Raw genomic sequence first — 15,933 nt, forward strand, 5'->3', positions numbered from 1 at the left:
ATTAAACTACCTTTATATATAAATCAAGAATTATACATATCCCTCCCCACATTTCTCATAGATTTACAATTGAAATTCAAAGAAAACATAGGTCTCCCACGGGTCTTCCATGAGCATAGAAATTTTCGTCTTTTCTATCAACTTTTCATGCTTTCCAATGACTGAAAATGATAAAGAAGGTTAGTAAATCATCCCTACTCTTGTTTGAATCAATTTATTATTAGAATTATTAAGATTTGATAGAGATTTTGATGTTTGAATTTTTAGGATTTCGATTTGAAATAATGCATAAAATATTTTGATTTTTGATTATTTTGCTTGAAATTCTTGAGGGGTTTTATATTATAGGATGTATAGATTTGATTTATATTAAAATTGGAGACTGAAATGACGATTCTTGATCGAAAAATGGATTAGATTGGCTGGAGATTGGGTCTAAGAGAATAGTAGATCCCACGGACCGAATTAAATTTCCCATGGGTAGGAACGATCGCCCATAGGATGGGGAAAAAATTTAGCTTCTTCAAAATATTAGGGCTGTGGAAAGAGGGGGAAATCCACTGGGGTCTGGGGGAAATTAACTATTTTTAATTTATAGGGTCTGTAGAAGATTAAAAAATTAATAAGGAGGCAAAGGAAAGATATTAGACTTGTTTAAGAGTAAAAAAATTATTAGGGGTTAAATTGATATTTTTCATACTTAAGGTTTTTCAATGTGTAGTTTTCGAATTTCATATCTATTTTTCCTATTTTAAGGTTTTTCGATATATGGTTTTCAAATTTGACATTTGTTTCTTGATTTTTATGCTTTTGTAGACACGATGTAATTATAAAATTTCAAATAAAATTTTCATGTTTTGTCACACTAAGCTAATTTAATGTTCATTTTCGAATTTCAATTTCGCTTTTCTTGATTTAGAATTCTTGGATGTGTCATTTTCGAATTTAATGTTTGTTTCATTATTTTTATGCTTTCTACTGACATTTTCTTTTGTAATTTCCTAATTTAAGTTCGATGTTTTGGTTTTTCCATTTCTAAGCTATTTCAACGTTTAATTTTCGAAATTCAGATCTGTTTTTTTATTCTCTGTCATTTTAGGATATATCGACTCGTATTTTTCATATTTTTGAGTGATTTTTTGATTGTTAACATTTTAGGGTATTTCGACATATAACATTCGAATTTCAATTCCATTTTTTTAATTTTTATCATTTTAGGATATATTAACTCGTATTTTTTAAATTTTTGAGCGATTTTTTGATTGTTAACATTTTAGAATATTTCAATGTATAGAATTCGAATTTCAGTTCCGTTTCATACCAGCTGAATTACAACAATGATGCTAACTAGGTTTATGCTTCCACTGTGACGAATCACAAAACATGTGTGCAAGAATGTTTTTTTATAGAGCTCAAACAAGACACATATAGGAGCCTTGACCAAAAGGATGAGGAAGTAGCAGTCATGTTGGTCGATAAACATGTGGAGTCACTAGAAATCTTGTTACATGACCTCGCTGGAGTTTCAACACCACAAACCATAAAGGTGTAAGCTAAGGTTTAAAGGATATGCATCATAGTCCTTGTGGACTTAGGATCAACAAACAATTTCCTTTATCAGTGTGTTGCAAAACTTCTAATGTTAAAGACCGAGTAAGGGCCTTTAATGCTAGTGATTATGGCAAATGGAGAATAACTTTAAAGCTCAAGTCTCTGTAGTCAAGTTCCTCTCGAGTTGCAAAACAAACCTTTCAATGTAGATCCTTTATTATTGCCATTGGAAGGTTATGACGCTATACTAGGAGCACAATGGTTGCAAACTTGGATCTATTATGGGACTTCTGGGAAATGGCCATGAAGTGACAAAGAAGTCATCACACTCAATAGAATTGGAACAAGAAAAGGCTAGCTAGTTTAAGAAAAGACTCTTCAATGAGCCTTTCAACAAATTAGTGGAAAAAAAATACCCTTATACAAATCTCCCTAGTTATGTAGATCCAAAGCAGATCATCGAACCAAAATAATGGAGACAACTCTAACTAGAATTTTCAGAAGTTTTCCAAAAACCAAAAGGTCTTCCCTCAATCAGAGAGCATGATCATCAGATTCTCCTTCAAACTAAAAGTGAGGCAATATGTGTCAAGTTGCACCATTATCCACATTTCCAAAAAAAGGAAATTGAAAGATTAGTGGCAAAAATGCTTTAACAAGGAATTATTCACCTTGTAAAAGTCATTTTTCCTATGTTGTTTTAATAGTTAAAAAGAGCGATTGTTTTAATAGTTAAAAAGAGCGATAGGTCATGGTGTTTTCGCGTGGACTATCTAGCACTCAATAAATTAATCATCAAAGACAAGTTCCTAATACCAATAATTGAGGAACTCCTCAATGAATTGAATGGAGCTAGATAGTTCACCAAACTTGACCTATGGTCAGGTAACTACCAGATTCGGATGCATTCAGAAGACATTGCTAAGACTATGTTTTGAGCACATTATAGACATTATGACTCTTTGGTAATGCCATTCCATCTAACAAATGCACCATACTTTCAGTCACTCATGAATAACATTTTTTAAGAATATTTGAGAAAAATTATTTTAGTATTCTTTGACGATATTTTAATCTATAGTCAAAATTGACCTAACCATTTGAATCATGTTATAATTGTGTTTTCAATTTTGAAAGATAACCGACTTGTAGAAAAAAAAGAAAAGTGTCAATTTGCTCAACAACAAATTCAATAATTGGGTCATAATTAACAAACAAGGAGTTATGATGGACCTAAAGAAGATTGAAGCAATAACAAACAAACCCAAACCAAAATTAGTCGAGGAGCTAAAAAGGTTTATAGGGTTAACAAGGCATTACAGAAGATTCATAGTTGGATATGGTATTATAGCACATCCTCTGATCAGATTACTCAAGAAAAATGCCTTTAGTTAGATAATGAAGTTGATCATGCCTTTGAGAAATTAAAAGATGCCATGACCAAGGTCACAATTTTAGCACTCCTTGATTTTTCTCAACCTTTTGTAGTGAAATGTGATACCTTTGGAGTGGAAATATGAGCGGTTCTTATGCAAAGTCAACAATCGATTGCCTATTATAGTGCAAGCCTCAAATGTAAAAATCTTTTCTTCTTAACCTATGAAATAGAACTAATGGCCTTAGTCCTTGTAGCATAAAAATGGCAACCTTACCTTTTAGGAAGTGCATTTTATGTTTATGGTTGATTCGGAAGCATACTAAAATTTTAAAGATTAGTTTGAATGAATACCTATGTGTAGATTGCAGTGTTTTGGTCGAAATTTGTAGAAACTAGTAGGTTAGCAATTTCTAGAGTCAATAAATGAACAAGCGTGCTTAGCGAAGAAGGTTGATGCCATTAGTCAAATAATTACATGAACGCCCATTCAGGTTAGAGGTTCGCATGTTCATGGGTTGTGTGAAATGAATGTAGAGCAAGGGCAATGGATGCCCATTCGTGCATTAAGAACAATGTATATCACCTTAGCCATCGAGTTGTGTGCAGTGTGATAGTTAAAGTATTAAGACTATTTGAGGGATACATATACTTGTGAGATACATTATGCACTCAACATTAGGTGCCTTAGCGTTTGAGATGCTTGTGCATGTATACAACGCTGGAACGCCTTAGCATCTGAGATGTTTATGGGAGTAAGAAAAGGCATAAGGTCTGACTCCTCTTATAATCAAGGTATCATTAACCTGAAGCCCAGTCGGTAGTGCACAAGGTACACTTATATGATAGACATTTGGGATGATGTATATTTTCACCAAGCATTTGAGATGCTGATGTACATTGTTTGACATTAGTCATCCGAGATGATATCATCAAATGAGTTATGGGTTAAGTGTGTTAAAACGATTCGGATAGGTATTTGGGATGCTAGGGAAACATTCAAAAGTACAACATTATGATTTGGATTTGGAGCACATTGGTTTTAAAATATGTTATATGCAAGCTATCGAAATGTCACCTACTTATTGAGTTCTTTTCACTCATGTGCTCCTTGATATGGTTTTGCAAGTAGGTGAGACAAGTAACAAGGTGATTGGGGAGCCAATAAGTCAACTTAGGATGTTGCATGAGCGGAAGGACATTATTATCATTTTTTTAATTATTTATGGATATATGTTATGTATCTATGGAGTTAATGTATGCACTTTATTTACTTGGGCTATGATTTTGGACACTTTGGATGATGTATTATGATTATATTTATGGTATTTGATGTGGGGTTATTCAATTGATTATTTTACACATTTTTGCATGTTGCATGTGTTTGAGTGTTGATCATGCTATAAATTCCATGTAAATTGGTAAAAATTTTAAGTTAACACATCTCTTCAGGTTCATATTCTAGGTTGGGGTAGGTATTTATAGAGGGGTATTACAAGTGAAAGTTTTGAGAGAATTCTATTCTATTTATGGTGGGGTGGGTTTAAAAAACTCATTAGGTTATGATGAAGGTCTTTATTTATATAAGACAAATTATAATTATAATCGAACTCTTTCTATGGTTCAATCTATGAGTTATTCTAATTGCACCTTTGGCCCAATTATTTAATAAATATTAATTGAGTTTTTAAATGTCCTTAATATTTATTCCTTAAATAGTAAGATACATTTTTAGAAAATCTAAATTCACTATATTTGATATATTGCATATATCTTGAGGCGATTCACTCTATGTCCAAGTATACCCAAATCCAGTTTTTCCTAATTGCATTCTAACCCCCTAAACAATTAGATTATTATTATTTGACCTTAATGTATTAGTCTTACACACTTAAGTCAATAATGAGTAAAACATTCGTTATGATGTGACTAGATCCATATTTGCTCATTAATAAAGCTCATAATCACAATGTTTAAATGTGATTTGCTCTAAGCATAATAATCCTTAAGCTTTCTAATCGTGGCTAGTTACCCTTTATTATGTGTGAACCATGGATTCCTTATCTTGTTTACGGTGAATAAAATTTGTGATTAATTCACAATCAATCATCCATTTATTCAAAAATCATGAACGACCTCTAGCAAGACATCATGGTTACCTAATCAATAAAGAATCAGTGGAAAACTGATGTTTAACATTTCAATGGTATAATTAGTGTACATTCAAATCCTTTCATCAACTAATATCTCATCAAGGTTGAGGCACAGAAGTAGTGTCAACCTTAGCTCATCCTTGACATAACTGTTTGGTTATTTAAGTAATGACTACTTTAACATTGGATTTTGCACCAACCCGTTCCCAGTATAGCCATATATTTTAGTTTGTTGTCATAATCAAATGATGCATTGAGATATATGCCTTTATACCCAAGAGTGATGAATCATTTATTGATCCACCATAGCCTTGATACACTTCTCAACATAGCCAACCACTACTTTTCTAATTGTTTATCCAAAAAAGGCTACGTTGGGTTAGTGTTAAACTATACCACTTGATGCATAAGATGTTTCAATGATTTTAAGTCAAAGGATGACATACCACATTGTCTATTAAAAGGATATATTTCATAGACACTGAAGTTACCATCTATATAGAATCCTCTTAGTAAGTCAGTATAGTAAACATGCTTTTATATACACTCATGTTTTATACTAGGTTAATACCCATTATCTCAATAGATGAGATCTATCACTATCTTTTGTTAAACCCATCTAACATATGATAGTCTTATCATATCATATGTGCCTTTAGGTAAGATATACTTAGACTATGAACATTTTTAGATTGGCCACCATATGTGTTCATAGGGTATTTACGATCAAACACCCTATTGATCTCTCTTCACAGTTCTACTAACTTAAGAACATTTATCCAAGTATACGTGCAAACACAGACACTTACAGATAAAGATTACCACTTGAATGTTCAAATATGACTTTTTATGGATTTATATCGTCAAGAAGATTGACTTTAAAGTATCTATTCCAACACCATACCATTGTCATACTTAAAAGAAACTTTAATCTTGAGACACATGTTATATTGTAATCATGTACACATATATACAAATAAAGATTACCACTTGAATGTTTAAATATGACTCTTTATGGATTTATGTCATTGAAAAGATTGACTCTAAAGCACCTACCCTAACACCAAATAATTATCATACTAAAGAGAAACATTAATCTCAAGGCAAATGTTTTATTATGACCACGTACACACACACACACACACACATTATTATAAATTTATATCAAAACTTCCTAATCAAAATAAAATTTTCAACTCAACCTTATAAGGAACTATCATTGAGTTAAAAAATTAGAAAACTTTCACTGAACTTGAACAACAAAAAACCCTAAACTAGTTTGTAACACCCACAAGTACGTCTTGAGGGCAAAATGGTTTTTTGCTTGAGAATGATTGATATATGAATGGTTTAATGTGAATTTAAAGTTACAATATGAATTTTGGGGAATATATTATCATGTATGTGAAAGTCATACTCTTGTGTTGCTGCCACATTAGTCGGATAACGTGATCTCCATGTAAAATTTGAATTTTGCAATACACAGTTGTGTATGGCAAGGTACACACTCGTGTATCGAATTATGCAGATTCAGTTTTAAAAAGACATGTTTATTTTGTTTTAGGGATTTTTATCCCTATCAAAATGCATAAACAAGAGTAGAGAAAAAGAGAGAAATATAGTTTTATTGCCTAGCTTTCACATGGTAGCTTTGGTAATGTTTACTGGCGACCAAAGTGGTAACAATCGTAGAGAGAATAGAGCTTATCTACCAGGTAAGTGGGAACTCTTTCTCTTTTCTTTGATTTATTGTATGGTGAATTGAGGCTGAGCCTTTGCCATTCTTAATTCATTTATGTTGATGGGGCTATTATGTTGATGGAATTGTGAATTATGATGTGTTACCTTAATATACCATGTTGAAGTGATGATGGTTATGTTTATTATATCTTGTTGTAAGGATGAATGGAGATATGATTGCGAATTTTTATGAAGTTATGAGTTATTTGTTCTCAGTAGGAATTAATAAAGTTTGATTAACTATAGTTGTATATGGATAAATCTAATTATGCATTGTATTGATGTATTGAGATACACTTAGTCTTAGGGAATAATTTTTGCATGTTGTGGATGTATTATAATGCTATGATATGGCTATAATTCTTACTGTGATGAATTTAAATGCATAAGAGTATGATCTGGTTGATTAGAAACCATTTAGGAGCTTTTAGGGTGAATTTTCAACTTTACTCGTCTATTTTCTACACTTGATACTATTCATGTGATATAGGACACATGCTTGTGTACGTGATGTCCAAACTTTGGATAAAGCTTTTCAATTATTTGATGATTGTTAGGCTCATTTGACCATTGAGTAGTTAAATAAGGCATAAGAAGTGCTTGTGTATGATTTTTACATGGTCATGTGTAGGGGTGAAATGACCAAAATACCCCTAAAAAATAGCGCAGTCGAGATAAGTCTAAAAATGGAAAAGGAAATAAATATCACGATGACACACACCTGTGTTAACAAAAAGACACCCTCGTGTATGCTGAAGATGGCTTACACTAGGAGAGGTCATGCGGAAGAAGGTCGTGTATGTCCAAAATGGGATACACCCCATGTATCATGAAGTACACTTGTGTAAGAAAGGTAGAAGAAAGAAAAGAGAAGGGAGAATTAGGCTTAAGATCTATGGGTCATCCCAAGAGTTAGTAGAAAGATCCTAGATATGTAATAGTACCTTATATGTCTAAGAGATGAGAATTTAAGGAGGCATTAAAGATAATCTAAGTGAAAGTTATATAAGCCAGAGATGTTTTAAGGCTCAAGATATATGTATACTAGACATCATAAGGTTGTTACGATAGGGTGCCATGAGTACATATTCTTTATATTGCCTATAATAGGACATCGTACCTACAGTAAGGTACTTGCTCGTATTAAAGCTAGTTGAGATTATGTATGAGTATAGTGGAATACAGAAAGAGCTCACATGACTAATGTGCCAAATCCCTTTATTCGATCCATTTTGATAAGGCTTTCATTGAGAGATGTTATAGTCATGTCAAATGAGAAATTGGGGGGTGGTTCCTTAATGTTTGAGTGGGACATAATTTGATTTAAAAGTTGAGAGATATAGCCTAGACATTCCTTAGAGTTTAGTATGAGCACATAGATGACATATATGACCCATCATCATACTAATAGGAGTTTAATACTAACTCCGATGACAAACATAGTATAGGTAGGGATCAAAGACATTTTTGAAATTATGTAAAAGTTAATAGTAAAGTCTTCCATTTACTAAGTGTTTTGTCATTTACTCCCCCACTTTCACATGTGCAATTGCAGGTGATTGCGATGGCTATAGGATGAGTGACGATTAGCCGACATAGAACTGCGAGGGCATTTCCATCATTTCAAAATCTATTAGCTTATGTATTTAGTTTTCTTTATATTTAGTTTTCTTTATATTTTGGCTATACATGATATGTTTTTATTATTATGATCTTTGTGGGGACATCTTTTGTACGTTTTCAACCTTTATGTTTTCAAGTAGGGTATTTCTATAATTTCTATGTATTTACAAATGATGTTTTATTCCAAGGTTTTATAATATTTATTTATAAAGTTTTGAATGACTGTAAATGTATGCATGCTCCCTTAGCCAATTTAGTGATATCTTCCTCTAAAGGATAGTACTTTTGGAGTAGGGTATTACAAATTGATATCAAAACATGATTTTGATACCTAAAAGATGTCCTAGGTTATCACTTATATGACTCCCTAACATTGTAGAGCCTTTTATACATGTCACTTGGGCTTGCATATCACTTTCATCTTTCTAAAATGTGATAATAACTCATGCCCTAATTCATAGTTTACTTTAGGCATATCTCGATATCCATGTGTATCATTAACGTCCTTTTAAAAACTTGTGGCACAACTTCTCAAATGGTTGCTCACTTTTGTGGAATATTCATCCATATATCTTCTTTAACATATGACCGTTCACTATTATAGGAATGGATATTCACTTCTTTCACCAAGAACGATTACAATTTCTCATTCATGATTGTTCATGCCCTTAACTTTACAAACAACCATTCATGACTAAGAACGGGCATTTATGATCGCCTTATAAACGTTCTCTTAAACTTCCTTTTCCCAATTGGTCATCTTTCTAATGGTATTTTTTTTATTTCCTACATGAATAATTGTGCTATACTTCAGTATGGGCATTCATTGTGACCTAGTTTATGTGGCAGGAATGGTCATACTTGCTCTTGGGATAAGTGCTCCTTCATAAATCGTGAAAACTTGATTCTATAAAGGAACAATTGTTTCTATCCTTGGAACAGTCATTCCATCGCATCTAGAGCGATAACTCATGATTGTCTTTGCCAAAATTATCATAACCAACAATTTTAACTTATCAAATACATATTCTTAAAGACTTCTAAGTCGAAATTTACATTTGTTACACATTAGAATGACCGTATCAAAAGCTAGTCATTCATCAATACATTTAATTTCCCCAATTTCAACAATAATCGAAATTGTAATGGTAACACAACATCATAACACACTTCTAACAAACTAGTACACTCAACATACTTTCATCATTATATCATCATATTTGGTACACAACATTCAACCTAATTCATTCAAACACATGAAAAATTCATAAACTTCTACTCACTTGATTACCTGGCTTAAGGATTGATGCTAAAATTCTTTCTCCTTCACATTTGATCACTAGAAATCATCTTTGGTCTCTGAAAATCCTAAAAACAATAGTTTAGTGAGTGTTTGAACATATGCAAAGTGATGACTTTATGCGATGTGTCTCTTTATATAGGATTTCAAATCAGATAACTATCAAAATGGAAATTCACCTTAGTGAATTGGTCGTTTATCACTTAATCTACTTGTGACATGACAAATTATTTAATTCATCCACTTAACACTTTCTGAACGGGCATTTACCCTCAAAACGATCGTTCAACTGCTTAACTTAATAATATTTAACATCAACACACAACATCATCAATTCAATTTAAGTGAAAAAAAAATTGACTTTGTTATGCACCTGTGGTTATTACACTATATGTGGTGTATAATGCATTAAAACACTTTTAACTAACACCTGGTATGTCCGCAGAGGGGTGGGCAACATTATTAGGATTTGTAACGGGTGTTTTTTATAATATAAGATGTGTCGACTATTAGTGTGATTTCTTGTCACCAACTAATATTAACCAATTTAGAGCCTTGTGCAAAATAAGCTACAGTAACAACGATTAGACTTTGAGAAGACTTAGGTTAGTCTGCTATAGTTATGAGAGCGGATAAATGAAATTAGCAAGAAAATAAATAAGCACAAGATTTTTATGTGATTCAGTCCAGTGATTGGAATGTCTACATTCACAATGTTTTCATTAGTTTGAATGTAGTACAAGAATACAACATATTGTACATAGTAGTAATGTTTATTGTGGTTGTGATCTTTTTGTATTGTCTCTCTCTTCCCTTTATATCTCCCCTTACATGTTTACATACAAGATTTTGGAAGGAAAAGTACATTTTAAACTCCCAAATTTAGAATCTTAATCCGTAATTTGAATTTAACTAAAAAGGAATAATGCTTATATCAACGACATGTTATTTATAAAGAAAGTTAACATTTGGTTAGATGAACATTATGAGGACATTATGTTGTAAAAATCCAGATATGTCGCTCTTTTGATAGGATTATAACCATGGTCTAACCTTGAAGAGAATCTTCCATTTTACAAGCTATAGGTTCAAAGTCATTTAGTTACCAGTCTCTTGTCAAGATGTGTAAGGACAAGATTTTATTGAGCTATGGACTTAGAGTTGAAGGATCGCTTAGTCGCTATTTACAGGTTGTCGTATCTAGTTTGTCTTAGAAGGTTGACTTAAAGGAGAACTTTTTGATCCACAACACAAGTGAGGAAAAAAAAAATATGAGTTTAGATTCTTAAGTTGTACATGGAGTTGCGTAGGAGCAACTCTCATGGCATCATAAGGAAGTGAATCAAAATCAAACTCTCATTTTTTAATTAATATTGAAGGAACAGAGAAAGTAAAGGAGACAGAGTAAAGACAGACTTACATTATTTATTCGGGAAAAGGACTATTTCCCACCAATGTTTTAGGCCTATCTCAAACTCATACCCACGGGAGATGAAAATCCAGTTTTCCCACCCATGACCAAATTGTCGTTCAATTTCTCAGTTAGGGGTAGGGGTAAAATCGATATTTTACTGTTTAAAACCTTAAAACTTTAAAATTTCACCATTTGCCCTCTCCAGGTTTTAAAAATTGACAACTAAACCCATCCTCAAAGTTTAAAAAGTTTAATTTCACCCCTAGGGTTTGCTTCCTTTTCCGGCCACCACCGACGGCCAACACATTCCATTGATCTCGCATCTCCGACTACAAAGGACGATGAAGGACGATCCTTTGTCGCCCAGATCTGGACAACGAAGCGTCGTCCAGATTTGGAAGAGCAGATGAAGGACGACGCTTCGTCGTTGCGTCAGGACGACTCGACGAGCGACGAAGGACGAAGGGTCATCCTTCGTCGTCTGGGTAGAGCGACAAAGAGAGACCTCTTCATCGCACGGTGGTGCAACGAAGAGATGGTGCGACGAGGAGATGACGCCATCGCACCAGGAGAAGGAGGAGGCCGGTGATATGTTTTGAAAAATATGGAAACCTTAGGTTTGAGGGTGAAAATGTTAGTTTTCAAAGTTTAAAAACTTTGGTTAAAGATAAAATGTTAGTTTCTAAAACCTAAAGGGAGTGAAAAATAATAAACTTTATAACTTTTTAATATAAACAGTAAAATATTGATTTTGCGCCTATCCCTAATTGAGAAATTGGACGGCAGTTTGGTCATGGGTGAGAAAACTGGATTTTCATCTCCCATGAGTATGAGTTTGAGATAAGCCTAAAAAATGGGTGGGAAATAGTCCTTTTCCCTATTTATTCTCTGATTCCTCCACTTCATGTGGAGAGCATCCTGTATGCATTTGATTTATTTAAGCCAAAATCTTCCTTCCCATCCTTATCAAAAGTCTTGAGATTCTTCATCTCATTTTCCACGAGGAAAATATATTTAATCTTTTCAAATATTCTTATCATATCTCTAGTAGAAAATCAGATGCTCCATTAACAAGATCACAAGTACACTTTCTTTCCCTTGAAGTACCTCTAAATCACATGGATTTATCATAATGATGCATGAATTGGATCTGTCCATAATTAAGTCTTTACAGGATCTTGTGCTCTAACATGATTAACTGTACAATGCAGATTCAAAATCTGCAGAATGAAAAGGAACTAGAATACTAGAAATGATGCACTTAAATCAAATGCTTATCTCACCTTAAATGTGATTCACGCCAGAATACACTGTATTAAAAGTGTTTAAAAGATCTAAAATATGCAAGCAATTAATAAATTATCATTGCAATAATGATCATAATGTCAACAAGGACTAGTAAAGAATAGATGGGCAGTAAACTTTTGAATATATAGTTGTTTTAATATGTTAGTTCAAAAGCAACATAGTTCCAGCATCTGCAATCCACTATTAACAGTAAAAATAAATTCTATGCAAATCCATATGCGGAAAGAACAAGCGGTAAATAAAGAAGTAGATTCTCTTTCTGTCCCCATGTTCCCAAACTCTTATTTGTCCTGGCTTGTTGTAAACAGTGACAAATCATATTTTCTTGACTTCATTATCACTTTAAACAAAGAAGATGCTGTATTTACGCCAATGAGCAATTCTATGTGAACATTATGTCTACAGTTGGATACAATAGGATTTGTCATTATATGATTGAGTGTTACTTTATTTTTAATTTAAAATTATTTAATTACATATTGTCGCATAATTTATATACCTAACTATTTACTAAAAATTGCGTATATATAGTTTCATTGTTACGGAAATGAGCAATTCTATGTGCAAATATATCCATCCAACAAGGACTTATTGTTCAGCATCCGAACAGTCAAAAAATAAAACAAAAGATTAATCACATGAGCAAAATTGACTCAATAAATATAACAATCAGAAAGCTAAGCACATTCAAGGAGCAGTAAATTGAAGCATGAGATCTAGTCTGTACTGTAGCAATAATTGAAGCGATACATATCACAATGTTCAAAATACAAAGCCAAAATCCAGCTATCAACAGCAATCATTCACATGGGTCCTTCCACCTAAACCTATAAAAGTAATAAAATGCTTCAAAGAAAATACACAGGAGAGATGAAACCAAGTCATTTGGGTCCACTGACAAAACAATTGGTAAATCAACTTGTTTGTTTCTGCATATGTGAGTAAATGGAGGGAAAGGAGGAGGTTCTAGAGAGACAACCTTCAATCTCATGGTTAAAAAAATAGTATATACCAAAACTTACAATAAAATCTCAACTGGGTACAGACATCATAAGGAATCTCTTTTGACAAACATGGGAAAGGAATAAAGTGGGTTGTTGAAAGTTCCCATCAAAAGCAGGTCATGTGATATCATACAAAATTGAGATGAGATTACAAAAGATGATTAATAATGATAAGCATATTAGACTTAAGCCTCTCCAACAACCTAAAAGTTAACTAAAACTTATACAATTTCTCTCCTTTTCTGATGACAGTTCAGAAACTAATCTAAAGTCTATTGATCAATAATTAAAAATTAGACAAAGTACAAATGACATGAACCTAACAAATAACATGTCATCCATCAATAAACCAGGTACACAAAGAAGAAATATAACACCAAACAGACACTTACAACCTAAGAATCCATGAAAAAAGAAAAAGGATCAATATATAGAAGGAAGGTTGATTTCAATGAGATTATATACTGTTATACAAGATTACACTGGTATATTTTTCAAAATGCTACCAAGACTGGAACGTTGAGATTAATTATACTGAAGATGGAAACATTATTACACATATAAATCATTCATATGACTAACTGAAGAGCATCAAATTTGTTCCCTCTTTTTTTATCAAAATACTCTCCTTATTCCACCAGGAAAGAACATGAACTTACAAGAAAGCCTGGCTCAATAAACTACCCGGATCTAATCCTCTTCTGACTGGCTTTCCCATCAGATTTTAATGTGCCACCTGATTCTCCTTCTGATGAGGCCTCGACTGATTGGGAGAAGGAGGTAGAGAGGTCAGCATAGAGATTGACCACCGTTCTGATGTTGTTATTGAGTTCTCTGATCAAACCAACATTTCGCGTCAAGTTATCCGGGACCTTTGACTCATGGTTCTGGTTAATCTCATTGATTAGCAACCTGTTTTGATCTAAAATGTCTTGAACTTGCCCAAAACTCTTATGGAATGTTTGTAAGACCTTTCCATCTACTTGTGTTCCATTGGCCATGCCTGAAAATAAATCCCCTTCCATTTCAATTCCACTTTTACCCAGTCAAAAACCAAGTCCTATACCTGCACAAAAGTTAGTATAACTCAAGCCACAAAAGATGGAATCATCATTTTATCTTAGCTAAACACACTAGTATAACACAGGCAATTTCAAAATAAAAAATTGAGATGGCAAGAATCATTATCATGCATATGGTTTCTGAATACAGAGAAATCAAAGTTTCAAAATTGACTCTCTACCCAAATGAGGGTAACCCAAGAATTTGACTTAGTTGAGGTAAATATCTACTTTCTTCGCTTTTCCTTCTTTTCTCAGTAACCAAACAAAGAACTAGCGAGGTTCCTATGAGACAACAAATTAAACCAAAGAAACAAACATGGGATCGTGCGTGTCACCAAAGCCTGCATCTTTCTCAGAAATAGAACATTTTTCTTCTTTTACATTTGAGATTTTTTAAAAAAAAAAATTACTTTTGTGTTGCAAAAACAATGTGATTTTGTTTCTCTTCCAAAAACTATCAGCTAATTGCTATGCCAATGAAAGAGATCAAAATAATCTCTCAAAACAGAAAAAAACAAAACAAAAGTCCGAAAGCATACAAAGATAACGAATCCTAAACATACAAGCCCAATTTAACCCAAAACTAAAACAAACCCACCAAGGCTTCAGACTCTTTCATCACATACCTTGAAAAGGAAGCACATGTTGGAGAAGAAAAATAAAGAATTAAAACGAAAACGGAATCTTGTACAAATTTTGAGATTCAAAGGGAGAAGACCTTGAAATCATGAGCAGAAAGAAGGATAAAAGAAATAAAGCTTTAAGATTTGAGTGACAAACAGGGTAGAAGGATGTTTTGCTTTTGTTGTTTTTAATATCTCTACTCAACTATGTTTGTTTGGTGGGGGAAGGAAGAAACAATGAACAAAAGTGAGGGAGATACAAGGGGGGAGAAAGAAACAAAATGAAGTATTCTCTTCCTTTAGTCGGTTATTTTAGTTGATAAAATGAAATAGACCGAAAAAACACATCTTTTTTTTTAATTAATAACTATTAATACAAAATTTAACCTTTTCTGTTCTTCAAATGTAAATAATAGCAAACTTTGATTATGTTTTATTATATATAATGAATCTGTTAAAAATTTTTTTGTGTACACTAACATTAATTATCTTTTTAGTTTAACAAAATTGAATAATTGAATAGTTTAATATCAGTTTATAAATAAATTAAATTGATCTATAAATATAAGTATAATATATTAAAAATTATAATTTGAGTGGATAACATAAAAATGGCTTTGAGATTTATTGGATTTTGATAGATTCAATTAACCTATTATATATATATTGGTTAGGGCTCTACTCTAAAACCTAATGTAGTATGCGTGTAGTATAATTTACCTATTTAAAACTGTTATTCAAGAAGGTTTATAGAGTAGAAGATAAAGTTATGTTGAAA

General features: G+C 32.6%; 1 protein-coding gene across 3 annotated transcripts; it reads right to left on the reverse strand.

Moving 5' to 3' along the window:
• Positions 1–13,897: 13,897 nt before the first annotated feature.
• LOC123218314 (protein ELF4-LIKE 4-like) lies at positions 13,898–15,447 on the reverse strand. 3 transcript variants are annotated; one of them, XM_044639699.1, is made up of 2 exons: positions 15,251–15,447; positions 13,898–14,534 (listed from the first exon to the last, which is right to left on the reverse strand). In XM_044639699.1, the coding sequence occupies exon 2, from the start codon at positions 14,491–14,493 to the stop codon at positions 14,149–14,151; it is 345 nt and encodes a 114-aa protein (XP_044495634.1). In that variant the 5' UTR covers positions 14,494–14,534; positions 15,251–15,447; the 3' UTR covers positions 13,898–14,148. The 3 variants fall into 3 exon arrangements, with proteins under 3 accessions (XP_044495634.1, XP_044495632.1, XP_044495633.1); XM_044639697.1 differs by having other exon boundaries at positions 15,159–15,441; XM_044639698.1 differs by lacking the exon at positions 15,251–15,447 and adding an exon at positions 14,712–15,120.
• Positions 15,448–15,933: the final 486 nt, after the last annotated feature.

This window comes from Mangifera indica, chromosome 6 (assembly GCF_011075055.1).
Source record: "Mangifera indica cultivar Alphonso chromosome 6, CATAS_Mindica_2.1, whole genome shotgun sequence".
Lineage (NCBI taxonomy): Eukaryota > Viridiplantae > Streptophyta > Magnoliopsida > Sapindales > Anacardiaceae > Mangifera > Mangifera indica.